Source organism: Girardinichthys multiradiatus, chromosome 12 (assembly GCF_021462225.1).
Source record: "Girardinichthys multiradiatus isolate DD_20200921_A chromosome 12, DD_fGirMul_XY1, whole genome shotgun sequence".
Lineage (NCBI taxonomy): Eukaryota > Metazoa > Chordata > Actinopteri > Cyprinodontiformes > Goodeidae > Girardinichthys > Girardinichthys multiradiatus.
Genome location: NC_061805.1, coordinates 15,754,905 through 15,782,717, shown reverse-complemented (window position 1 = coordinate 15,782,717; position 27,813 = coordinate 15,754,905). Strand labels below are relative to the sequence as shown.

General features: G+C 39.7%; 1 protein-coding gene across 1 annotated transcript in view; it reads left to right on the top strand.

Moving 5' to 3' along the window:
- si:dkeyp-14d3.1 (transmembrane protein 132D) overlaps window positions 1-27,813 on the top strand; it is a 287,155-nt gene that overhangs the window by 122,418 nt on the left and 136,924 nt on the right. The window contains exon 3 of the mRNA XM_047381724.1: window positions 22,913-23,059. Within this exon, the coding sequence (XP_047237680.1) occupies window positions 22,913-23,059 (147 nt within the window). The remainder of the gene's footprint in view (window positions 1-22,912; window positions 23,060-27,813) is intronic.

Genomic DNA, 27,813 nt, shown 5'->3' with positions numbered 1-27,813 from the left:
CTTGGGGAGAGGAGACATAGAAGTGGGGCAGGGGTTGAAGGGAAATGGGATAGCCTTGGGATGTTATAAGTAATCCTAGGTTTTGGGGTAAAATTAACCTGTTAAATCCTAAGGGGTTTTAGAGCAATTTCTGCCTGAAATTACATACCTTTAATAAATCAAATATAGCTCTATAGTTATAAGGCCTACATGCAAACTTTTTCTACCTGTGTATAGGTAACACATAAAGAATATTTTTTCCAGTGGAACCATTATTGTAATTGTTACCATGTCTGGTTTGTTTGTGATTAAACAAAGAAAAAATAAAAATTTTTGAGTCTCGCCAAAAGCTTTTTCTAAATGAACGTTGCAAAACACTACGTAAATCTTTGGAATTCCTAGGAGAAACCCCAAAGTGGCATTCATCAACATCTTCACTATACTGAATAAGTTGAAGCACAAAACATTTAGAGGGCAATGTGCCAGGCGGAAATGGCAGCTAGGCAAAGGGTGCCAAAACCTTCCCAAATGTGTTTTTCACCTCATAAAAAGGAATTAAAAGGGAATCTGATCAAATAAAAGTGCCTTTGGTTATGACATTTACCCTGTGTATCATCAAAATGTACAGTTGCAAACATAACTGGAAGCTAACGGAGTAGCGCACACACTAGCAGCCGGCGGACAGCAATCAGCAGACTGTAATGTGCAAGCAAATGACATCACCAGAGAAGGCGCTAGAAAGACAAGTTATGCCTTGTTAGAAATGTGAGTGTCTCTAGTTTGTTATGGTATGAGACATGTGGGGGTGCTGCAAAAAGAAGGGTGCTTTTTGTACCTTTTTGTTTACAGAGTCATCAAGGTCTGAGGGACCTTAAAATGTCATTGTCTGTGTTTAAGTTGCTGTAAAACTGAAAGGTATTTGTGCAAAACTCATTCGGGGAATTGTTTTGTGAAGAATAAAGCTTCCTCATGCGACATATTTAAGAAAAAAAAAAATTGGTGGAGTTTTACCTAGTTTTATAGACCGTCAAAAAGGGGCGTGGCCCAGAGGGCCAGCCAGCGGGCCCGCAGGGCTTAAGTGGAAAAGACACTAGGCTGAATACTAAGCATGAGGACCAAGTGAACATGGTCCTCCTAATGCTGGCATAGCTCAGTGTTACTATGGCAAATATTATATCAGTATGTCAGAGGAAACAGGTCTAGATGTCAATAACCACTGCTGCTTGCTCCCATGTTATAACCTTGACAGGCTAAAACAAAGTACAGCACAACCATGAAGTTGAAGGAAAAGGTTTTCAGGGCGTTATTTTTAAACAACTAAAATACAGACAAGTGTGGTGTGCATTTGTATTAAGCCCTCTGTAGTTTGATACCCCTAAAAAATGTATTGCAAGAAATTGTTTGAGGGATGTAAAAATTTATTTAAGTCATGTTCTTAGTTTACCACCTAAACTATTTGAACTAAAATCACAGTTTTGATGAGAAAATTCTTGTTTATTCACCAATTTGGGTGAGTTAAAATTTGAAAAACTGTTGGTCACGACGTCATGTGGCAATTGACGTCGTGGCTCAGTGGGAAGAGTAGTTGTCCTGCAATCTGTGAGTTGTGGGTTTAAATTCAGCTTCCTCCTGCCACATGTTAATTTGCCCCTGGACAAGGCACTTAACCTCAAGTTGCCTACCGATCTGCATATTGGTATGATTTTGAGTGCAATTGGGTGAATGTAGCTCTAGTGTTAAACACTTTGATTAGTCGTGTGACTGGAAAGGTGCTATATGTAAGTATGGTCCATTTACCATGTTTATAATGTCATTGTATAAGATTTGCAAAGGACTTTGCTAGCTTTTTGTAATTCTCTTCTGTTGTATTGCTCACACACATGTATTTTTATTTGGCCAGATTCTTATTAAGGCCACTTTTACTACTTTGACTGTCAGAAATAAAAATGGGTCTGAAAATGTTTTTAAAAAGCAGCCTATTAAGATTACATTTTTAACTGAAAATTAATTTCATTGAGGTAGATGTTCTATAATGATCTATAATGATATTCTGATTATGACACACCGGAGCCTGACTCGTTGCCAGACACACCGGAGCCTGACTCGTTGCCAGACACACCGGAGCCTGACTCGTTGCCAGACACACCAGAGCCTGACTCGTTGCCAGACACACCAAAGCTGGACACCTGGTCCAGGCCTCTGCGGGTCCTGCCTAGGCCCAAGTTTTTGCCGCGATTGTGGCTTCGCCGCAGACCTCCGAGGCACCTGCTTCCACGTCGCGGACCGCCTGACTACTCGCTTCGTGGGTTTGCCTGGCGTCTCCGCTGCCAGCCTCCAGGCAGCCTGCATCTCTGTTGCCGCAGGCCTCCTAGACGCCTGCATCTCTGTTGCCGCAGACCTCCGGATCGTCGGCCTCTTCGCTGGCTACATCGCCGCAGACCTCCGGATCGTCGGCCTCTTCGCTGGCTACATCGCCGCAGACCTCCGGATCGTCGGCCTCTTCGCTGGCTACATCGCCGCAGATCTCCGGATCGTCGGCCTCTTCGCTGGCTACATCGCCGCAGATCTCCGGCCTCTTCGCTGGCTACATCGCCGCAGATCTCCGGCCTCTTCGCTGGCTACATCGCCGCAGACCTCCGGATCGTCGGCCTCTTCGCTGGCTACATCGCCGCAGACCTCCGGATCGTTGGCCTCTTCGCTGACTACATCGCCGCAGACCTCCATGGCTTCGCCGCCGACCGCTCAGAACTCTGTGGTACAGGTCCGGTCGCCCGCTTCAACTCTGTGCCTGCTGGGGACGACCTCCTGGTCGCCCGTCTCAACTCTGTGCCTGCTGGGGACGACCTCCTGGTCGCCCGTCTCAACTCTGTGCCTGCTGGGGACGACCTCCTGGTCGCCCGTCTCAACTCTGTGCCTGCTGGGGACGATCTCCTGGTCGCCCGCCTCAACTCTGTGCCTGCTGGGGACGACCTCCTGGTCGCCCGCCTCAACTCTATTTTTTTGTTTCTGGCCCACCTTCCAAGGCCTCCTCCACCCACCCTGTTTGGAGTTTTTTTGTGTTTTGGACTTTGTGTTTTTCTAGTGGTCGTCTGGGATCCGACCTTAACGGGGGGGTTATGTCATGATATGACATCCTGGGATTTGGTTTGTGTTTTTGTGTTAACTGTGTTTAGGTTTATGTTTTCCTTTATTGTTTATTAGTTCCACCTGTCCCCTTTGCCTCCCTGCCAGCTTGTCACACCTGTTCTTAGTTTCTGTGATTACCTGCCTTTGTTTTCTCCCTGTATATTAGTTGGTCTGTGTTCTTTGTTCCCCGCTGGTTTCTCCATCACTGTTCCTCATCACTACCCTTGTTGATGTTCAGTTTTGCTACGTTGGAGAACTGAGTACTCATGTAGGTTTTTGGTTCTGAACTCTGTTATGTACCTGCAGTGATTTTTGTGACGGTTTTGGAATAAAACCTCAAGATTAACTCATCATGCGGCTGCCAAGCTCTTTTCTGCACTTTGGTCCGATTCAAACACTTAACGTGATAGTTAATGCTACTATTAAATACACTCATTTAAACACATTCATGAAAAACACTCCAAAAAGGGAAGATTTTGCCAAAGGAAGATTGCCAGCTTTAACTGAGATTGACACATTTGTAAAATGTACAAAAGGAGCAGAAATTTGGTGACATTTTATTTCCTGCAATCATTATACAGCGAGGAGAGTTAATAATAAAATAAAAATATCAAAACACTATAAACAGGACAATGTACTCAAATTAAGTCAATATTACCATGGTAAATTTGTAGTTTATTACAATCAAAATTACCACTACAAAAAACCTCAATCCACTAAAATAATTAATTACTTTACTACTGTCGGTCACAGAAAGCACAATGAATACAATAATTTCAATCAAATCTTAATCAAATTTTCTTTTAATAAAGGTTTTTGTTTCAGTTGGGTTCAGACAGGTGGTTTCCACGATGATTTTATCATTAAAAAGAAACAAAAATGTGCACATGGCTACAGGTGACCAACCAAGGACAAGATAAACTTGGGACAAAAAACATGAAAAGCTTACACATTGCTGGACTTCAGTCATGGCTTATTAATTGCTCCAAGGTGACAGTTTGTATAAATATTTAATTGTTTCACCTTAACATCCACATGCTCATGGGATGTGAATACCTTATTGAGGCTTTGCATATTGTGCTGATTACGTTTCTTTGCAAAGCTACTTGAGGACAAACCTAAAAGAATGTGGCTGCATGCAAGATCTTTCCAGTTTACCTCACACACCCTTTGACTCTTCCCAGCAAGAAAACTGCATGAACTCATCGATGAGACATCAGTGTGCTGGCAGCCGAGCGGGAGCCTAGAGGATGGATCCCTATTTACAAGGCATTTCCTCTGGGTACACATTTCTTTATACCTCATGTTTTCTTAAACCTGAACAGAAAATGATGGTGAGGAAAACTAAGACAAGGGAAATGAAAATGGTACAACTGATCCTTACCGCCAAAGGCAAGAGTGTGAGATTGCCTCTATATAATGTGATACTGTTGAGTGTCTTGTTTCTGTTTAATGGAATACATACATATGCCAACTATACATGCCTGTATACATATGACAATTTGTTCATTAGCATGTATAGAAATACATTTTGTTTGCACTGGAAGATTCTACAAAGCATTGATGATATTTGGGAGCATTTGTGTTCAGATTAAAAAAGAAAACGTTTACCTACACTGCACAGACATTCATCTGCAGATTAATCTGGACCTGGCTGCAAGCTTCCATACACGACAAAGTGGAAATATCAAGCAGTCACTTTATGGCTGCAAAATATAGGTGATGTAGGAGTAGAAAAATCCTCAAATGGTCATAATAGGCTGCCTCCAAATTGCAGTTCTTACAATGCAAACTGCACAATTTGGCAGTAGAGATACTGTGATCCAGGATTTTCTGGTTCCAAACCTGATATCTACATTTAAATATCAGTTGATGCGGATATTTTCTCTTCCAAAATATTATACTTAGGGTTATCTTTGTTTTGATGTTGTATAAGCAATTATGAAAATACAATACTGGGACTCTGCTATATTTCAGCAATTTATGCCCATACTAGCCCCAAGGGGTTTTTGTGAAGTTTGTGCTTAAAATAACATGCCGAAATCTAACAGAGTTTTTTCCAGCAATTACAAACTCTATTTAAGCAATCTTTGTATCATATTAAAGCTAACACTTAGGATATTCCATCAGAAGTGTAAATATCACAGTAGCTGCTATTGTTCCAGAGATAATGAGGATGGAACATAGAAACAAATGAAGATTTTTTTCCCTCGCCTGAATTTTTTTTTAATTGTACAGTATGAAAACCTTTTAGAAATATCATGAATAAGGCTACAAAGTTTTGAGAACCCTAAATCCGCTTGTGGACATTACTTGTGCAAAGATTCATGCAGCTGAGGTAAATTAAAGCAAAGTTGGCACATGTTGGCACCACTTGTGACTTTTTACTTGCAAAACCTATTAAACTTTTTATACGTTTAAAATGGTTCATTATAACATATTTGTTTTTAAAATTACCGATATTTATTTTCCATTTTTAGTAAAACACTGAAAAACTGCTCTCTTTTGCTCCAACAGCATTTACATCCACTGACAAGGCAGCTTTGCACAGAGCAAAAACTCGAGTTTGGTTGGTCCGAATTGACAAACAACCCCTCCTTTTAATTCATAGAGCCAATAAAATCAGATCATTCCAAAAATGTTGATGCCAGTCCACCAATCACCAGCTGTAAAAAGACGAGACCTGTGATGCAGACTTATACTTTTGTCAAATCAACATGTTCTATACAACAGGAAGCAGGAAATGTGCTACATCCACCTGGAAAGCACACTGGGAGATGTAGTTACCCGATAAAAATGAAAACGAAACAAGGATTATACATTTGTGAGAGAAAATTACAAAGGTAAGAAAGTTTTTAGATTATGTTTTCATTCGTGAGTGATAATTCTGGTCTTCTTTTGCTGCTGGTTTACTAACCCCTGGGTGGATTGTGACAAAACTTACATTTTTGGAATTTCTGAGCTCTACGCTGTCTGCAGATATGCTTTGTGTGTGTACAAGCTGCTGGGAGGGGCAGCTGAGACCGAGATTTGCAGTGACGGTATTTTGTGGAGTTTGTTTACTTTCTGATTCAACTGTTTGTAGTTTTAACTGTGTTTGTTGTTCGTAGACGTGGTTTATATCAGCTTTTAGCCAAATGTCTGACGTTTCAGTGGATACCACACGTCTATGTTTAACTAAGGGAACATAGAGCAATGAACGTGGAAAAAAAAGTACACTTCCTCCCCCTTTTTCGGGGCATGGGTAGCATGAGGTTAACCATTTTCCTATATCTTTCAGCTGCATAGCTGCTAAATCTATAGACTGCTAAGAGAAGGGTTGTGTGTGGGCGATAAATGGTGGTTTACAAATCCACCTCCTATCAGGTCTGTGACTTTATTGTGATATGAATTGGGGTAAATGGGCCCAAATTACTTCCTAACTGTGTTTCTACCAGCCTTTCTACATGAAACGCATTAGTTATCAGTCAAGTTGCATTTTGTGTGAGGGACTGAAACAATACTAAACATCTCAAACAAATACTGGAATGAGGTAAAGATTATATTATGGTATCATGTTTTTAAGCTAATTTAAACCTTATTTAGTATTAGCACAGTTAGCACCTCTAACTATAACTCCAGTCTCTGGGTACATTGTCTAGATTGTAAATATTTCTGCCTGGTGTTCCCAACATTTTCAGGTCATTCAAATGCCATGACAGATAGAGACTGATAGTTAAATTAAATTAAACAAAACAATGTTCTCTAGTTTGTTTAGCTTTCCTGTTGGTGCTGAACTCCTTTCTTCCAAACAAAATTCAGCCATGGGCATGTTTTCTGCCTTAGGGATGGTCAGTACTTGTCTTTATTTAACCCAGAAAAATATGTTAAATACAGAACTTTTTTAGCCCACATGTAACAACTAAATTTTGCCTAGAAGCCATTGAAAGTTAGGCTGGTTTAGCCAAACAGATCAAGAGCAACCACCTTTCAACCACATTTAGACATCAGTAGGCATCAGTATGTGGACATCTTTTTACCTTCCACTTTTCAACCACATTTTAGTTCATTAAATTGAAGGCAATGTCAATTCAACAAAATGTTGCTCAGGGGCTTGTTGCTCCAACCATCCAAATGCTCCACGCTTTAAATGTAAATAAATTTAAGAAACATCCATCTTGTATTTTTTCCAATTCAACACTAAGTATGTGAGAAGAGGGTGATGCAAAGCAGTGGTGTACTCACTCTGTAGCAGCAAACCATCCACTGAGAGTGGGCTGCTATTAAAAGCTCTGCCTGTACGTTTAAATTTTAAGTATTATGTCAATATATCCGAAACATCATTTTGTATAGCAGCAGACTTAGTAGAGATGCTCAGACTTCCCTCTCCCCAGACACCTTCTCCAGCTCCCCCTGGAGGAGCCCAAGGCATTTCCAGGTCAGCCAAGAGACATAGTCCCTCCAGCGTGTCCTGGGTCGTCCACGGGGGCTCCCCCTGATAGGATCTGCTTGGAAGACCTCCCAGGGGAGGCGTCCAGGAGGGATCTGATACAGATGCCCAAGCCACCTCAACTGACTCCTCTCGATGTGGAGAAGCAGCAGCTACACTCCGAGCTCCTCCCGGATGGCCAAGCTCCTCACCTTATCTCTAAAGGAGTGCCCGGCCACCCTGCAGAGGATCTCGTTTCAGCCGCTTGTATCCATAATTTTGTTTTTTCAGTCATAACCCAAAGTCTATGCCCATAGGTAAGGCTAGGACGATAGACCAACTGGTAAATCGAGAGCTTTGCTTTTCGCCTCAGCTCTCTGTTCACCATGACGGACCAGCACAGCGTCCTCATTGCTGCGGCAGCTGCACCAATCTGTCTGTCGATCTCCTGCTCCATTCTCTCCTAACTCGTGAACAAGACTCCAAGATACTTCAACTCCTCTACTTGAGAGGAGCTCCCCTCCAAGAAGAGGGTAAGATACCCTGTTCCGGTCGAGAACCATGGCCTTGAACTTGGAGGAACTGATCCTCATCCCAGCTGTTTGACATTCGGCTGTGAACCGTCCCAATGCATGCTGTATGTCTTGGCTAGAGGGGGCAGCAGGACCATGTTATCTGCAAAAAGAAGAGGTGAAATATACTGGTCCCCAAACCAGACCTCCTCCAGCCCTTGGCTGCACCTAGAAATCCTGTCCATGAACGTTATGAACAGGACCAGTGACAAATGGCAGCCCTGCCAGAGTCCAACACACACCTGGAACAGGTCTGACTTAGTCAAAGCTCTCCCGGAGGTGTAAGATCAATACAACCCTGGCCAAGGGCTCTGCCAGATGTTCCCAGCAGACCCTCACTTTACACTTGGGCCTGCCAAGTCTGTCCAACTTCTTCCTCTTCCAGCGGATCCAACTCACCACCAGTTGGTGATCGGTGGACAGCTCAGCCCCTCTCTTCACCTGATTGTCCAAGACATGCGGCTGAATGTCCAAAGAAGTGACTACAAAGTCGACCTCCTGAATAGGGTGTCCTGGTGCCAAGTGTCAAGTGCCATCTTTATGAGTCCGGACCTGGCTCCAGGGTGGGACCCCGGCTTTGTTGTCCGTGACATCACGTGCCTCGTGGTATTCCTCATGAAAGCATCTGAAAGACCGGATTTTGTCTTGTCTTAAAAACTCTGTTAGCCAATTATGTAGAAGTATACACATGTTAAATAAACCATTAAATAATCAGTAAGTACTGTAAAGGGATCTGCTGCAGCTGCCCATTGGAAATGCTGTCTTCTTGTCAAATGTGTCCAAAATGTAAACCATGTTAACTCTATCTCCAAAGCTCATCATTTGGCATCAACCAAATGACAACGATGAAGCGACTTTTATGAGCTCAGCCAGACGGGCTCTTAAACACATTCTGAAGATACTGTTTCCACAACACCTTGCTTAACTTAGCTATGTAAAATTGAGTCTCCTTAAAAAGAAAGACCTTTTCCTCTAAAGAAACAGAACAAGGAAATTCTGAAAAGATATTAAGAAAGTAAAACACTTGGGCCGGTATTTCATTTTCTCCTCTCCTCTGATGTCGTCGTCACCCCCCCCCCCCCCACGATGTTTTCTCTCTTGCTGTGCACTTGAATGTCGTGACAATCCAATTAGCTGGACACATTCTGCGAGGATACCACTAAACCGCGCTCTATGATAGCAATCACATGAATTCTTCATATGGGATTTTAGATGTTTCCCTCTCTTTGCTCACACCGTGTCTACACAATAGGCAAAGTAATTGGCAAACATATCTTCAATCCTAATGCTTTCTGTTTCTCTTTTATAGTCTCTCAGCAAAACAGTGGGTGCTTCTATAATCTCTGCTGTGTGATTCAAAAATGAGAAACCAACCCAATCTATCTCCTGGCATGCGGGTAAAATACGATTGTGAAACGTGCGACCACTTAGCAACTCCCCCATCAACACAAACAGAAGGCACATAATGGTCTAATGTTTTGAAACATTTTAGATCCTTGTTGGCAGGCTGTGGCTCTTCTTATAACAGCTCTGTCATTCTGACTAAAAAGATAAAATTCTCCGATCTATTCTTTGAATAAATGCTAATAGTTGAACTGCTATAGGTGGAATTTCTAAATATTTCTTTCACTATTCATTCAATTTGACATTGGGATGGCTAAAAAGAGAAAGCACATGAATTATTTATACAAGAAGAAAAGGCTGATGTGAGGCTAAGACAGTTAGGAATAATTTGTGGAAGTGGCCATGCTGACAGCCCTCAGTCTGCCAGTCTCAGCTTCATGCTCACATCACAGTTTTAATAAATCTTCATTAGTTTTATAAATCAACATTGTCATTTATCTGCTCTGTTAATGTTTCTTCTTGAAGGTTCTCAATGTTTAATTCTCTGAGTTTACACAAGTCTAGCATTCGCATATATTGATTTAAAAAGTCTCTTGTTTACTTACTTGACTTGTTCTTTTCTTCAAAATGTTCATGTAGATTTCTATGTGTAAATAGAGTCTGCCTGTGTGTAATTTAATCTTAGTATAAATTCAGGTGTTCTATGAAGGTCTCAGAGGTTTGACAAAACAATGTAGGGGACACCACAGATAAGATCAAATTCAAACTTCTGTGCCTACTTACAAAAAGCACTGACTTGATGTCTAACTGTACACACCACCCCCGTAGTGAAACATGGTGGTGGTGGTAGCATCATGCAGTGGGAAACGGTCTTCTACAGCCAGGACAGGGAAGCTGGTCAGAGTTGATGGGTACCTGGATGGGGCTAAATGCTGACCAATCCTGGAAGAAAGCCTGCAAAAGATGTGAGACTGGGAAGTTAAGGTGGAACCTTTCAGATTTGTATGTGTAAAATATTGGGAACTACACACTCTTTTCATGCCATTTGAGAATTCTGCATGACTTTGCGTGGTTTATTGAATAAAATCCTGTTAAAATACATTGAAATTTGTAATGGGACAAAATTGGAAAAGGTTTCAGTGGTTGTAATACTTTTTTTAAATGACTGTTTGGCCTTCCTGACATACTGACAGACGTCTGAGGTCTGCAGTTTTGCCAGCAACTCTTTATTGTTTTGACACTCGGGCTTTGACCTTAGGCCAGCTATGGTCAAGCTAAGACACTGCAGAGGGCAAAACAATCTCTAATCTTATGGTTCTTGCAACCTAAGTTCCTTTTCATCCAATAAATTCCCCTGTGGTTTTTATATAGTAGACTTAAGCTTAAGCTGACTTAGCAAAACTCATATCTCGGCTCTCTCAACTCTTTTTCCTGGCAGGCGGATCTGATGACACAGAGTGCAAAGCTGGTAATGTGCGCTTAAAAAAAAAATAGAAAACATTAAAATAAATGCACTAAACAGTTAAATTGGCAGGTGTTGGCTACTACAGCAGTGGGCCCTCCATCATGCAAAATATATTGGCCTGTAATATGTGAATTCATTACACTTTTGATACAAAAGTCAACGAATATTCCTCTTATTCTTGATGTTGATCATCCTGGTCACCCAGGTGTTGCAAATGTTTTTCAGTGAAGTTTAGAAAAATATTAGGCTGAATGTATTTATCTTTTGATTTGCTTCATGTAGCCTGACTCAAAGTGTCATGTTTGGTGAAGTTTGTACGGGACCAAAGTGCAGCCAGGAACTCGGAGCAGCATAGTGAGTGAAAAAAAGATTTAATATTGAAACAAATAAACAAAAACCTATAGTCAGGTTTGAGAAAAAACATGAAGCATGGAGCATGGAACGGAGAATGAGGCAGATAAACATTTTCCGGGTTCGAGTCCCGGACCTGGCGACCTTTGCCGAATGTCTCCCCCGCTCTCTTTGCCCCTCTTTCCTACCTGCCTATCAAAAAATTAAAAATAAAGGCCTCTAGTGCTGCAAAAAAAAAAAAAAAAAAAAAAAGCATATATACATGTATAGTGAGGCAGCGGAGGAAAATGACAACTGAACCATAAGAGCTAATCAGTGGAAATGTGGAGCAGTTGTGGCAAAGGAAGGCAGAGCAGCTGAAAGAGAGAGAGTTAATAAGCTAGAACAAGGTTACATCTAACAGAGATCTAACAGAAAATAACTCTTTATGAATGAAAAAAACACCAAAACACAAAAGGATGTACAAACAAAAGAGAACACATAGAAATACACTTAAGAAAGCACAACCTAAAGAAGAAAATAAACAACAAATAAATGTTCAGAATACACACACAACAGAAAATCAAAACCCAAACACCTCAGGATTGTGACACAAAGGGTTGCTAACTTACAAATCCTTGCAGAAGTATTTATACAACTTGCACATTTTAACATTTTATCACAAGCATAAACTGTATTGTCTTTTATTGTGATTTTATGTGACAGCTATTGCAAAGTAGCTCCTAATTATGAGGTGAAAGGAAAAGAATATATGGTTTTATTTTTTTTTTAAATAATGTGAAATGTTGTTTACCCCACGAGTAAATATTTTGTAGAACCAACCCACTGTTGCAGTTACAGGTACAGGTCATCTACCAGCTTTGCACGTCTAGAGAAAACATAAAACATTCCATAGTGGTATTATATCATGATAGTAGGGCATATAAGTAATGGAGATTTCCTCAACTCAAACGATGTCAGTCAGTCAGTCATTTTCTATATCGCTTCTTCCATAGTGGTCCACGGGGAAGCTGGTGCCTATCTCCAGCAGTCTATGGGTGGGAGGCGGGGTACACCCTGGACAAGTAGCAGGGCAACACAGACAAACTCATTCACACCTAAGGGCAATGTAGAGAGACCTAACAGTCATGTTTGGACTGTGGGAGGAAACCGGACTACCCGGAGAGAACCCATGCATGCACGGGGAGAACATGCAAACTCCGTGCAGAAAGACCCTCGGCCAGGAGTCAAACCCAGGACCTTCTTGCTGCAAGGCAACAGTGCTACGACCTGTGCCACCGTGCAGCCCCCTCAAACAATGTTTTTAAAAAAAGCCAACAACAGTGGTGTGTATACCACAACAAAAAATGTCAATGTGTCAATAACACGTCATGTGCCCTTGAGCACCAATTGCAGCTCAACAGCAGCATCTCATGCTGCTTACAAGTCGACTTATTGTTTGCTCAGGCACAGCACAAGCTCAGCAGCCACTTCCATCTGAGAACATCCTGTTTGAAGCCTTGCAATGGTTAGGTGCTGTCTTGGTCTCATGATGTCAACATGTGAGCAGCATGATGAGTACTGTTTAAATTCCAATTCTGATTGAACCAGGAAATGTATTGGTCCATTAATGGATCAAACACCTGTTGTGGATTTTGCTGTTAAGCTCCTTGTCAGAGAACAGCAAGTTGTGCAAAAAGTCCTGAGCAGGTCACATGAAGTTCACCTGTAAAGTTACAGTGCATTTTCAATTCTTCCTGAAATTTGAACTGAAAGCCGAATATCCCTAACTTTTTGTTTCAAGTGTATGTGTGACTTTATTTTAGTCTGTCACATAAAATCCCTATTAATATTGTGAAGTTAGTAGATACCGAAGTTCATTACAATGTCTTCTCTAGCAGAATCAGTACGCTAAATCAGTACACTCATAGCTAACTGCAGTCCTTTGAATTGTTCCATTAGGCATCAGCCGCAAACCATCACAAAGTAGCTGGTCCTGCTGTCTCTCTGTCATTCCCCCACACTGCCTCGCACTTCTTCCTCCTCCCCGCTGAGCCGCTGCATTCCCTGCGCCCTGTTTATGTAGGCGGGATGGCACAATAACACAGAATTCTCCTCGTGGATGCTCATTCTGAATGCAAGTGGTTTCCAGAGGATTCAGTGGGGAAAAATGATCAGAATAACGTTATGATGCATATGATTGAGCAGCACCAGGGCCAAGTGGAAACAACCCACAGATGTAACTGAAAAATAGCCTGCCGACTCAGGGCACACACCAATGGCTGGGGATTTCCATTATCATCCAGCCTCAATCTTATTGGATTTCCCCTTGAAACATTTATTTCTCCTATTGTGCTGCTGAGGGGTAGACGCTATTATAAAGGGTTCGAAGGAGTTCAAACATGCAATCAGATCTCAGGAAGAATGAAAGGTGAGAAAGAAGAGTAGGCTATCAACGCCGTAACAGAAACAGAACAGATCTCAATGATTACAATGGGATTTATCCAAGAAAGGGTCAAGATGACTCAAAATGGCTCTAAAGATGATGTCTCTGCACTCCTCACTGTCCTTCCTCAGAGGGCTTTTGTCTCTTTACTTGCCTCTTTACTTGTCTCTTTACTTGCTCATCACACTGTTTTGAATACCAAGTATTCAAAACAGTGTGATGAGTGTGTCACAGTGTTCCACAGGAGAATTGTTCAGTGATTAGGTAGAGCCCAGGTGCATTGACATAAAATGTTTTTTTACTTGATTTCTGCAGTAACTTTTATCCTGTTTTTCTCTGAAAGCCACTTAACAATGTAACACAATTGGTGTCTAAGAAAATTAATCTAAAGATTTTATCCAGATGGATTGAAGAGAATGTAAAGTGAACAATGCTATTACCATTATTGTGTGCAACTGCTTTGTTACTAGGTATGGACCAGTTACTGGTATCAAGGTGTCAGGGACCGAGCTGGTTAAGCATAAGGACACAGTAGTAATTTTCCAAAAAAGTGGGTTTTATTTTGCTAAAGAAACAACTCAAACAATCAATGCAGGGGGCTTAAAAGAGGTCAAGCCATAACATAATACAACCTCCAGCTAACTATTTAAACTGACCTGACACACAACAAATGGGGACTTAAATACTGGCTGATCAGACCAGACTGACACACATGTGAGGGGGTAAAGAGAAGATCTACTTACTAATTAAAAAAAACAAAAAACATACAGCTACTTTACGAATTAACTTAAATAACTAATAACTCAACATAAAATTAACCAAATAAGCAAATAACAAAGCAAAGAACTTATGCAATAATACCTGACTCCATGGTCCTCCCCTATGGTGCAGCTCTACATGGTATCACCCAATCAACACGGCATAAGTGTGCCAGCCAGAGTCCATCTTTTTGGTCCTTTATAGTTTGAGCTCTCAGTCCCAAGAACCCTCCCTACATCACTGGCAAAACAAGAAAACACAACAAATAGTAAAAGGTGTTAGGCAGAATTAAATATACAAAAGTTAACTAAATGTATGATCTACAATTAGAACTAATGTAGTTCAATGTTGTCAAACAAATAAAAATACACAGACAAACCTATATCTTTGTGCTATGGTGATGTATACATGAAACAAAGAAACTCAAAGTAAAAAGGTATATGCCAAATATGCCAAGATTTTACTAAACCACAAAATTGATTTTATGTTTTATAAACCTATTAGTATAAACTACATGCAGGCCACCTGAGCAGAGAGCCAGACAGGTTTAGCAACTAATATCAGCTATTTAAACAAGTCTTTGCTAATAGAAGTATGGCAAACTTTTGTAATAGTTTTGGCAATTTGCACATAACATCTGAAGTATTGTAAAATCATGAAACTATGATATTTTTACTTAAGGTTATCCTATTAGCCCATTCTTATCTCATATCTAAAAATTAAATAATTAGAATGGTTGGAAGAACTACATTTTTCTAACTTTAACATTTTTGGGACAAATTATAGCTTTCTGATTTATTGACTGAATTAATTACTCAAAGCAAGTGCGTAATGAGGTATCACCTAAACATCAGTTGTACTTTTTCAAAGTTCTCATTAGTTCTCTGGAGTCAGCAATACAGGTTACCAAACCCAACACCACAAACTGTTCAAATCTTTAACCCTCCGCAGTCCTGGCTAAGCGCTAGTACAGAGCAAGGCAGATGTCACTAGTTAAGAAGTTAAGAAGTCAGCCAAAGTTGGCGTTTCAGCTTTAGAAATTTATTGAAATGCTTTTACTGTTTTTACTTAACTTTCCTGTTTTCTTTGTATTTACATTGCAGTTTTTCTGTTCCTCAGTTCAGCAATTAATAAAAGGCTTACTTTTACTTCATCTTTTTGTCTAACACAGAACCAAATACTCTACATTTTTAGAGCACCTTCATATTAATGAATGCGGCATTGTGGTATTTCTGGGGTTCTAGAATGGATTAATTGTATTTCAATTAATTTCATATGATTAATTCCAGTTAAGAGCTCCATCGTGAAACAATTAACTTATAAAGCAAAGGCACTACCAGGGGTGTTTTTAGGGTCTGAACAATTGGGGTCTTTAACCCAGGGACTAAATAGTTTAATTTTCATAAGACAGCGCCACAGTTTATAAGTCATTTAAAGTTAAAGTAACACAAGACATGTTGTAGCAGCTCTCTGCCTTGACTGGGTTTTCATTGAATGTAAATTATTGTGCATCAAAAAAAAAAGCTTCACAAAAGTTTGACTTGGTTTTAATTTTCTGTTAGTAGCTTAAGTGAAGGATGAAGATTTACAGTTTATATCTGATGAAAAAAACATTTGGCTGAAGCAGATAATGACACATTTTGTGATATTTAGAAAACACTTTCTGCTCATCCATCAAATTAAAGTTGTTCTTAAACTCAAAGAAACGGTTTACTGTCACAAAAAATGTACTTCTTTTCTCATCTATAAAAATTACTTTCATCTATAAATTTTTACTATCTCACTCTCTTTTTCTTTCTCTCTTTCTTATATTTCTAGAAAGAAAACTTGTATGAAATTGATTTTCTTAGATTTTGATGGAGTGGTAAGACCGTAAAAACACATTTATTTATTTTAATTAGGCTGTGAGCTAGCCCAACACTTCATTAAAATATGTTCCTCCAGCCCTTCATTCCACTTAGTCTATTGTTCCCCACTGAGCCATTAGTTCACCCTTTTCTATTAAACACTTTCTGTAGAGAAAAAGGTGTTTAAAATAGAACATGGAGCCTCATCCTGGACCTTTCTTGGACATATTTTGTCCTGTTATCAATACTAATATTACAGCTAATAATAAATGTATACATAAAGTGGTATATATGTATTACATTGAGTAAAACTGCCTCGCTTAATGAGTTTAGTTTAAATAATATTATATATTACATGTATTATTTAGAAAAATAAAACATTTAACTAATTAATGGTCCACCGGTGATTAACTATGATTTATTTCTCATTAATTCTGGACCTTTAAACTACCCAGAGCTGTATGTTTAGGATTAATAGATATAAAAGATAGTAGAGAGGCTTACTTTTGCTCTTTCTACCCTGTCTTACCTGCACCAGGAGATATTTTCCTGGTTTATTGAGCAACACCTGTTTCTGTCTACTTGTAGAACTGGACTATTGGACCGGCTGCAGCCATGAGATGCAATGTGGTGATCTGAAGGACCTTTTAATGTTTTTAGTAACTTTAAGATTAAATGCTTCGATTTTATCTAAGGTAAAGGATCAGATATTTTTCACATCATGATAGAGATCCAGCTACTTTCTACTGGTTTCTATCATGGCCAGGCCATTTAACTTCACCTGTAGCTCAGGTGAAACTCCCTCATCATGACCCTGATGATGCTCATTAGTGAACCTCCACCTGATGTCTTGCTGGGTGAATTAGTGATTAGCGCTAGCTTACAATTAGCCCATTCTGAGCCAGCTCTCAGGTTTAACGCTAACTTCAGTTTGAGTTAAGCCACTCTGCTTCCACCTGTTCCTGGGCGAACACACCCACCAGGCTCCCACTCTCTGGTTGGCTCCACGGCTGCTCTGAAATCAGCCGTCTCCCCTTTTGTAGCCCTGTTTGATGCGCTCAGTGTAACTTTTTTTGGTAATTAACGAGACAGGCCAGCGATCCTGGACTGAAAAGTCATTCTGGATTTCTCCAGAATGGACCAATTGCCAGTCCGCCTGAGCCCGTGCGGGTAGTCGTGGTACCGTGTGTGTGCAAATAACCACTTTTTGTCTTCTTTTCCTATAAACTCATTGTCAGGTTGGGAGGAGCTGGTAGTGATTATATGGAACACAATAGAAACAAAGATGATTGTTTTTAAATAAAAATGTGAAGTCTCTCATTTTGAGGCTTAATACATCTTTTGAACAGACATGAACTCCTAAATGTGTTCTTTTGAGAGATTCGGGGCTGTTCTGAAAACATCTGGAGCTTCAGCCCCAGAGGTCCAGATGGCAGGTCTAACAAAGCACCTGGGTACCACTGTAGTACGAAGCTAGTCTACAGGGGTTGGACAATGAAACTGAAACACCTGTCATTTTAGTGTGGGAGGTTTCATGGCTAAATTGGACCAGCCTGGTAGCCAGTCTTCATTGATTGCACATTGCACCAGTAAGAGCAGAGTGTGAAGGTTCAATTAGCAGGGTAAGAGCACAGTTTTGTTCAAAATATTGAAATGCACACAACATTATGGGTGACATACCAAAGTTCAAAAGAGGACAAATTGTTGGTGCACGTCTTGCTGGCGCATCTGTGACCAAGACAGCAAGTCTTTGTGATGTATCAAGAGCCACGGTATCAAAGGCAATGTCAGCATACCACCAAGAAGGACGGACCACATCCAGCAGGATTAACTGTGGACGCAAGAGGAAGCTGTGTGACAGGGATGTTTGGGTGCTAACCCGGATTGTATCCAAAAACATAAAACCACGGCTGCCCAAATCACGGCAGAATTAAATGTGCACCTCAACTCTCCTGTTTCCACCAGAACTGTCCATTGGGAGCTCCACAGGGTCAATATACACGGCCGGACTGCTATAGCCAAACCTTTGGTCACTCATGCCAATGCCAAACGTCGGTTTCAATGGTGCAAGGAACGCAAATCTTGGGTTGTGGACAATGTGAAACATGTATTGTTCTCTGATGAGTCCACCTTTACTGTTTTCCCCACATCCGGGAGAGTTACGGTGTGGAGAACCCCCAAAGAAGCGTACCACCCAGACTGTTGCATGCCCAGAGTGAAGCATGGGGGTGGATCAGTGATGGTTTGGGCTGCCATATCATGGCATTCCCTTGGCCCAATACTTGTGCTAGATGGGCGCATCACTGCCAAGGACTACCGAACCATTCTTGAGGACCATGTGCATCCAATGTTTCAAACATTGTATCCTGAAGGCAGTGCTGTGTATCAGGATGACAATGCACCAATACACACAGCAAGACTGGTGAAAGATTGGTTTGATGAACATGAAAGTGAAGTTGAACATCTCCCATGGCCTGGACAGTCACCAGATCTAAATATTATTGAGCCACTTTGGGGTGTTTTGGAGAAGCGAGTCAGGAGACGTTTTCCTCTACCAGTATCACGTAGTGACCTGGCCACTATCCTGCAAGAAGAATGGCTTAAAATCCCTCTGACCACTGTGCAGGACTTGTATATGTCATTTCCAAGATGAATTGACGCTGTATTGGCCGCAAAAGGAGGCCCTACACCATACTAATAAATTATTGTGGTCTAAAACCAGGTGTTTCCGTTTCATTGTCCAACCCCCGTACATGCACCGCCATTCAGAGTACAGGCGTCTGTGAGTGGCATAGAAAACAAATCATCAGCTAACTTAACAATACATATATATTTACCTCATTTTGATTTTTGCGCTTTTTACTAGGTGTTCTTGTCGACCATCAGTGAAAAATTTATTTTTTGAGAGTAAAACCCCTCTCACCGGTGACTGAATCAAATGTACAGCAGTGAATGCTTGGTGGAGAAAGCGGGTTGGGTGATACGAAGTTTTTGGGTGGAGGAGGGGATTACATTAACAGGTGATGATGCTATTTTGCTGGCAAATGAAAATAAAAGAAAATCAACAAGTTCTTCATGCAGGATATATTGGTAAACATAATTATATTATTTTATTGGGGGGGGTTATATTGACTGGATCAGATTTTTTGGGGGGGTCACAACCCCCCTAACCCCCCCGCACAGTACGCCCATGCCCCCCTGCAATTCCTGCTCATCAACGTTAATTAGTCACTCTGCCTCAATACCTTCAGTTTATTTATTTTATGTACACTGTGAATTATTTCCCAGTAACAAACTTTACATTGTATTTCTCAATCACACATCATTAAGCATTCTCATGGAAATGTATGTATTTACTGCCTTTTCTAAGGACACTAAAACGTATATGGATGAGCTGTTGACGAATCATGGATTGTTTCGAAACAGTCTTAGACTGTGTGTTACTTTACCTGCAGAACTGTCCTAGGTTTACTGGTTACAAGGCCATATTGACTGTTTAATCAATAAAAGACACTTTAACCATCCTTCACCAAATGCTCCGTCAGCATATTATGGACTATGGAGTAATGACATGTTTCAAACTTTCAGGGAACCCACTGATAGACTTCCTAGTCACTGAACTGTAACAAAACCAGATACAACCTGCTTCCCCCACTGGGACCCAGCGAGGACTGTGCAAACACCCTTTTTGTTCCAGTTGTATGCATCCCCCAATTCAGTTATCCCTCTCCACATATACTTTGGCCTGAACATTAGATGTAACATTCAGAAGGAAAAGAATCCAACTGCAAATAAGACATTTTTTCCTCCTAACTTTTAGTATAGCTTCAAATAAATATTTTCTGTTGCTAATACATTTTCTTATGGAGAGATTTATAATTCCTTAAATGAAAACCAGAATTATATTTCTAATAGAAACAAAATGCAGAAAAAAAAAAAGCAGAACTTGATTCAATATAGCACAGACATACATGTATACTTCAACATGTCAGTGAGTTGTATAACTTAATGTTACAATTAAAACTGCACAGGTGTACCATTATATTCATACCTTTACCTTCAGTCCATATGTATGTGGGGTCTATGCAGGAAATGCTTGGTTATTTTTTTGAAAAATAATGATTGCAGCTGTCCTAACATAGCTGGAAAACATGAAAGCTGTGTTTCTTCTTTCAATAAACCCCCAATGTATGTGCTTTCCATAGTGCCTTTGGTTATTGCCTAAGCATGCTGATGTGACTTATAGGCAGTTGAGGAAAAGACTGATTAGATAATTAGGTCATACAATTCACAGAATGTTAAGCAAAGTCCCAAACTGGCAAAAAAAAATTTCACACTTTAATTTTACCATAGTTCTGACCAAGTGAGGTTGGATGAAAATCTTTTTTTTTTTATAGGACAATACAGAGGAAGGAAAAAGAACATGCACACTTTTCAAGTGGCCCTTAAATTTAGGGTTGATTATGGATTCCACTTTCATTTCTCACATGCTACCTGCAGCCCAACAGTACAAGGTATCACATCAAAGAAATGGGCTTGATTGGAGAGGGCAGATATATTCATAGGATGACAGATAGGCAATTGCATCTAAAAAGGGCAGCAACAAATTCAAGATGAAAGTGAATGCCGTCTTTGGTCTCATCTGCCAACCTGGTATGGATTGGACAGGAAAAGTGATTTGGCCTTCTGTTATAATTTAGTCAGCTCTACAGTCATGAGGCTTCACTGTCACTCTTAGCTAAAATCACACAGGCAATGTTATGGAACATTTGACTGAATCTATTCTATGTCAGTGTTTTTACTTTTAAATTAGACTCTGTGTATTGGGTCCATTATACAATATGTTACATTTTCATTTGCTAACATAGACATGATCCTCCATTATAGTCCAGTGAGCCAAAAATAACTCAGATGTTGTAAATGTATCAGTCAAAACAAAAATAAACATTTCCAAGTAATTTTTGTATTGCGAGAGAGAATCTGTTACTGTTGGGGTCAAAGCAGTACAGCTGCATAACAGGCTTGTAATTATAACATATACTCTGATGTTATAAAAAAACATTTACCAAAGATGGCAGACAACAAAATGAAAGTGCTGTTTGCTTTGATTATTTCATGCCATTCTGTTTCAGGCCTGAAGGGAACATAGTAAATGTATAAAGCAGTGCTGGTTAAGGTGGACAAACAAAACAAGATAATCCAGTTTTATTCATCAAAATCATCAGCAGCTTCTCTTTTAACAGACATAAAAAATTAAATACATCAATTCCTTTATGGCATCTTTTCATAGGCTTCCTGTCTGTTTTCAGATTCATTTAAAAATGTATTGTTTTCTTCTGAGGATTGCAATGGTCTGGCCCCTTCTTATTCCCAGGCATAGCAGTACTGTGAGTTGGAGCTACCTTAGAACATTAAACAATGTATTGGAACAGGTATTGGAATCTCTGCTTATTACTTCTCAACAATTATTTAAATCCCCAGTAAAATCTTACTTCATTACCATGCCTTTTAAAATGTGTATTTATTTTGTCTCACACTTTACAGTAGGCTGGAGTAGACAGTGAAGGTACAGAGATAATATTTCAACCCAAGCACCAAGTATTAAATGCATTTTCAGCTATGTTGCACAAGAAATGATTTTTTTGTTGTTGTAAATTTCAGACCTCTAATACTAAGTCAATCAACTTTTTGCTGGACATTTTTGGTCTTCAGACTTGTCTGCTTTGTCCCTGTAACGTGTTACCAGCTTGACAATTCCTTAGGCTACTGGCATTGTTTCTGGTTATCTCTGATTGTACCTTATATATACAAGGAATAGTTAAAAACAGTTTCTACTACTACTACTACTACTACTACTACTACTACTACCATTATAACAATAATAATAAAAATTTAAATAATAATAACATTCATGCAGCCTGAAAACTCAAAAATACTACTGGCTCCACTCACTGTGCTGAAACTTCACACTTTTTGCATATTTAAATTAACATAAAAAATATATACATGATTGATAATATTGATCACCATAATGCATTTTCACATAATAATCAAAAAATCTGAATTTACATACTTTACAACGCTAATATCCTCTCGTTTTTTCAGAGAGTTAAATGTGTGTTTTTTTTGTTTTTTATTTACATTTAACCTGGAATTAGCTGTATTCCTGGGAAATTCAAGCAGTTTATTCAAAACCAACACCAGAACAGAGGGCTGTTTTGAAAGACAGACTACACAGTCACATGCATGTAATTTATTATAAGACACAAAACATAAAAAAATAAAATCAAACAAAATCTAAAAGTCTATTTGGATTAAATTGTTTTACAATAAGAAGCAACTATGTGATGATCTGCTGAAATCAGGTTCTTAAAAGGATTCTCATCAGACACGTCTGTCTGACCAAAATCTTTTGAAGATCTCTCTGAACAGTGCAAAAATGTGGCTGAAAAGTCTCAAATTCTATGGTTGACCTAAATTTGGCATGACGTATGGGTTAAAAAAGTTTCTGCATATTTGTCTGAGCTAAATAAAGAACAAGGATTGGCCAACTTTAGATAGTGATAACAACAATGCACATGGAAGTCATATGTTTGGGTTTGTAGTAGTCTAAACAGCTGATGTTTTTCTCCATAGGGTAAAATTGAAAGAAGGAGTGATGTTCCTCGGAGCACGTACCAGCAACCCCACTCAGTGGATCGTCAGCCAGGACTTGAGGAATGAAGGCTATCGAGTGGTAACCCTCCACTGCCGCAGAAAAGAGTCCACCTACCATCAGCAAAGGTCAGCAAATAAGTCACTACACATCAAACTAATCCATCCACATTTTAGGACCGTGCTTCATAAGGAACTTTCCTCTGAGTAAAGGTGTTATGTCTACTTTGGACCCCAGCATGATTTTTCTGTATTTCTGCTGTTAAAGGTAGTTCTACCTCACTGTAAGTGTCACAGTCACTTTAACTTAGCAGCATCTACAAAATAGCCTTTTTAAGGCTTAGTGAGTCAGTCTCCAAAAATATTTTACTGCCGGTGCTGTCACTGATGTTTCTCATTTTGCAAGAGAAACCCAAATGCTGAAGTTCACAATGTGAACAGTTATCTAAGTGATGTTCCCCTCAGTTGAAATGACACGCTTAAGAAGAACTGTGGGCAGCAGAAAGTTGACTTCTTACTCCTGCCATCTTACCATCCTGCCCCTCCCCTGCTTTCGTTTTATTTGCCTATATATTTTCTTCACTGCTGATCCTCTGAGGCTATTGGCCTTTTCTAATCTGCATTCATGTCTTTAAACTAATCTGGCAGATAGGGAAAGTGATTGCCAGCACGAGGGTAAGGTTGCTGCATTAATTAAGTGTTGATTGAAGGCCTTTGTGTATTTTAATGGTTTTTCCTCCTCGGATCAGGAAGTAGTTTTAATAAATCTAACTTTCTAGTGACAGGTGTAATTTTATGGATTATTGGATGATTTGAGGCTGGGGAAGGCGTGCTTATTTGCTCTTTAGCCTTCGTTCCGCTTAACAAATTTGAAACTGTTTCTTGAAGGAAACAAGACACTGGACTTTGCAACTGCTACTTTATAATCAAACTTGTGCAGGGGTTTATTTAAGAGCAGAGACGCCTGTTAGACATAAGTAATTATAATTTGTTGGTCTACTGAGTTTTCTTTAGACACACTGCTTTTATTGGATCATTACAGGGAATAATTATAGTCTAAATATAGTGCTACAGCACTGAAAATCATAGACAGCTGGGTGTACCTTAGAATCAACACAGCTGCAAGATCAGAAACAGCTAGTAAACATTTTTTTTTAGAAATCCCACGATGTGTGTGAAATGACTGTTAAGTTAGTGGCTTTCCTGTACTGATGTTCTTTGATGAAGGGAACTGTGCTGAATACAGGTCCTTCTCGAAATTTTAGCATATTGTGATAAAGTTCATTATTTTCCATAATGTAATGAGGAAAATTTAACATTCATATATTTTAGATTCATTGCACACTAACTGAAATATTTCAGGTCTTTTATTGTCTTAACACGGATGATTCTGGCATACAGCTCATGAAAACCCAAAATTCCTATCTCACAAAATTAGCATATTTCATCCGACCAATAAAAGAAAAGTGTTTTTAATACAAAAAACGTCAACCTTCAAATAATCATGTACAGTTATGCACTCAATACTTGGTCGGGAATCCTTTGGCAGAAATGACTGCTTCAATGCGGCGTGGCATGGAGGCAATCAGCCTGTGGCACTGCTGAGGTCTTATGGAGGCCCAGGACGCTTCGATAGCGGCCTTTAGCTCATTCAGAGTGTTGGGTCTTGAGTCTCTCAACGTTCTCTTCACAATATCCCACAGATTCTCTATGGGGTTCAGGTCAGGAGAGTTGGCAGGCCAATTGAGCACAGTGATACAATGCTCAGTAAACCATTTACCAGTGGTTTTGGCAATGTGAGCAGGTGCCAGGTCCTGCTGAAAAATTAAATCTTCATCTCCATAAAGCTTTTCAGCAGATGGAAGCATGAAGTGCTCCAAAATCTCCTGATAGCTAGCTGCATTGACCCTGCCCTTGATAAAACACAGTGGACCAAAACCAGCAGCTGACACGGCACCCCAGATCATCACTGACTGTGGGTACTTGACACTGGACTTCTGGCATTTTGGCATTTCCTTCTCCCCAGTCTTCCTCCAGACTCTGGCACCTTGATTTCCGAATGACATGCAGAATTTGCTTCCATCCGAAAAAAGTACTTTGGACCACTGAGCCACAGTCCAGTGCTGCTTCTCAGCCCAGGTCAGGCGCTTCTGCCACTGTTTCTGGTTCAAAAGTGGCTTGACCTGGGGAATGCCCATTTCCTGCACACGCCTGTGCACGGTGGCTCTGGATGTTTCTACTCCAGACTCAGTCCACTGCTTCCGCAGGTCCCCCAAGGTCTGGAATCGGCTCTTCTCCACAATCTTCCTCAGGGTCCGGTCACCTCTTCTCATTTTGCAGCGTTTTCTGCCACACTTTTTCCTTCCCACAGACTTCCCACTGAGGTGCCTTGATACAGCACTCTGGGAACAGCCTATTCATTCAGAAATTTCTTTCTGTGTCTTACCCTCTTGCTTGAGGGTGTCAATAGTGGCCTTCTGGACAGCAGTCAGGTCGGCAGTCTTACCCATGATTGGGGTTTTGAGTGATGAACCATGCTGGGAGTTTTAAAGGCCTCAGGAATCTTTTGCAGGTGTTTAGAGTTAACTCGTTGATTCAGTTGATTAGGTTCATAGCTCGTTTAGAGACCCTTTTAATGATATGCTAATTTTGTGAGATAGGAATTTTGGGTTTTCATGAGCTGTATGCCAAAATCATCCGTATTAAGACAATAAAAGACCTGAAATATTTCAGTTAGTGTGCAATGAATCTAAAATATATGAATGTTAAATTTTCATCATTACATTATGGAAAATAATGAACTTTATCACAATATGCTAATATTTTGAGAAGGACCTGTAGGTTCATTTTGGCTGAATCCTAGCCATCCTCAGAATTCTCGCTCTCACCATCAGGACGGAGATACAAAATACCATATTGTAAGATGAACAGACTGAAAAAATACTTTATTCCCGCTGCTAGTAGCCTGCTCAATTCCAGATCCACATTTTTGTTATTTTGTTTTGTTTTTTGGTGTTTGTGACTGTTTTTTTATGTTTTCATTGCTGTCTGCACTGCAAATTGCCCTTTGGGTATAACAAATTTTTATTTGACTTACTTGACTTGACTCTTTCCGGAAAGAGGCATACAAGTTAATCAAAAATGGATTTAATCCCGTTTGGATCATTTTTGTTGTTAACATGTCCACTCGTGTTGAGTAAAATACAGATGAAAAATCCAAATCCAGTGCTTTTGCATATGTATAGTGTTTATAGTGTTGGGTATGAACCAGGGTAGCAACAGCATCATCTATTCCTTGTCTCTGCTTGTATGTAAATTTATATTCATCAAGTTTGTCCTGAGTTACACCAACAAGATGTTGAAGTAAAATCTTCTCTACAGGCTTAACTAACACAGAGGTTATAGGATGAAGGTCCTTAGGTTCTTTTGGTGTTAACTCATTAGCAAAGTTCATCAGAATGAAAGCATGGCAACCATCTGGGGAGCATCTTTTTTAAATTTGTGCGTTTAATGTTTTCTTAAGGGTTTCATCACTAATGATTATTCTATCAATAGAATGAAGTTCAACATTTTGAAGTATTTCTATGCACTTAGTGAGATGATGTGACAGGTCAGATCTGAAAAATAAAATATTTAATTCATTCAAAAAAATGTTTTCATTTTCCAATATTACAGTTTTTTTGTAGTTTGGATTCCTGACATGTTTTTCATGGTGTTCCACACCTGTTTTACATTGAAGAGTTTTAATTGAAACCTTTTCAGTTGGAATGGTTACCTAGAAACAATGGCATTTCTATTAATCTAATTCGTGGCAGCTTCATCCTAAACAATGTAGAGGAGAAACCAATCATGCTGCATGCTGTTTCCCTTTGAAGGAGAAGCACCTTTTGTAAAGTCACTTTTCTCTGCTTTCTTTCATAAACATGTCTTCTTACCTTCACACAGACACAACCCTATTACAGTATTAAAATTATATTCTATTGATTTACTAAGTGAAGAAACCAGAGCCAAGGGTAAGAAGCATATTAAGTCTTACCCCAGTTGCTTGGGCCTTGTATGTTGGTCTGTTCCTTAATCCTCACAGCTGTCAAAGTCACATCTCAAAGAAGATGAAAGACGCTCCGTGATGGCTTTACTATACAGAATGCCCCAATTTTTTCTTTGTCTGGCCCTCGAAGCTCCCAGCCATTCCAATGAAACTCTTTCAGAAGGAGATTAGACATAGGTACCTCATCTGTTGAGCTGTCACTCTGTCTGCTTTCTTTTTGCCAAGCCTTCTTATAGCCTAGCAGAATGCTAAAGAGTTTGATCATCAACAGAAATGTGAAATACTATGTGCATATGAGTTTTTCAAACACAGGGAATAACATGTTCCCTCATTTGTTGTTTGTTTTATACAATCATTCAGACATTGCCTCTTCCAGAACATGAATTAGACATATTCTCTTAAACGACAACAGATTTTCTCAGCAGTACCATTTATTAGTTCAGTTCAAAACTACAATTGCTGACAGATTTTGTTTTTTCAGCTGAAAAATATATTAGAACATCACATTATGCTGACATAAAATGTACACAATTGTTTGGAATTTTATTTAGAGGTATTAGGGTTACATATCACAGGGCAAAATAAGAACAAAAAATACAAGCACACCTAGGATTCTGCCGCATGGTCAAATAGGTAAGAAATTACAGTTTAGGAGGTGAATCCAAAGTATTTTCGAAACTTTTGTTACTCTACAAATGTATTATATTTGCAAATTAACCCTTTAATTCACTAACTAACTAACTAACTAACTAACTAACTAACTAACAGCAATGGCCATTTAGTCAACAAATTGTTTTCCCAGCGTTATATTCATCTGAACTTTGCATTTCATTTT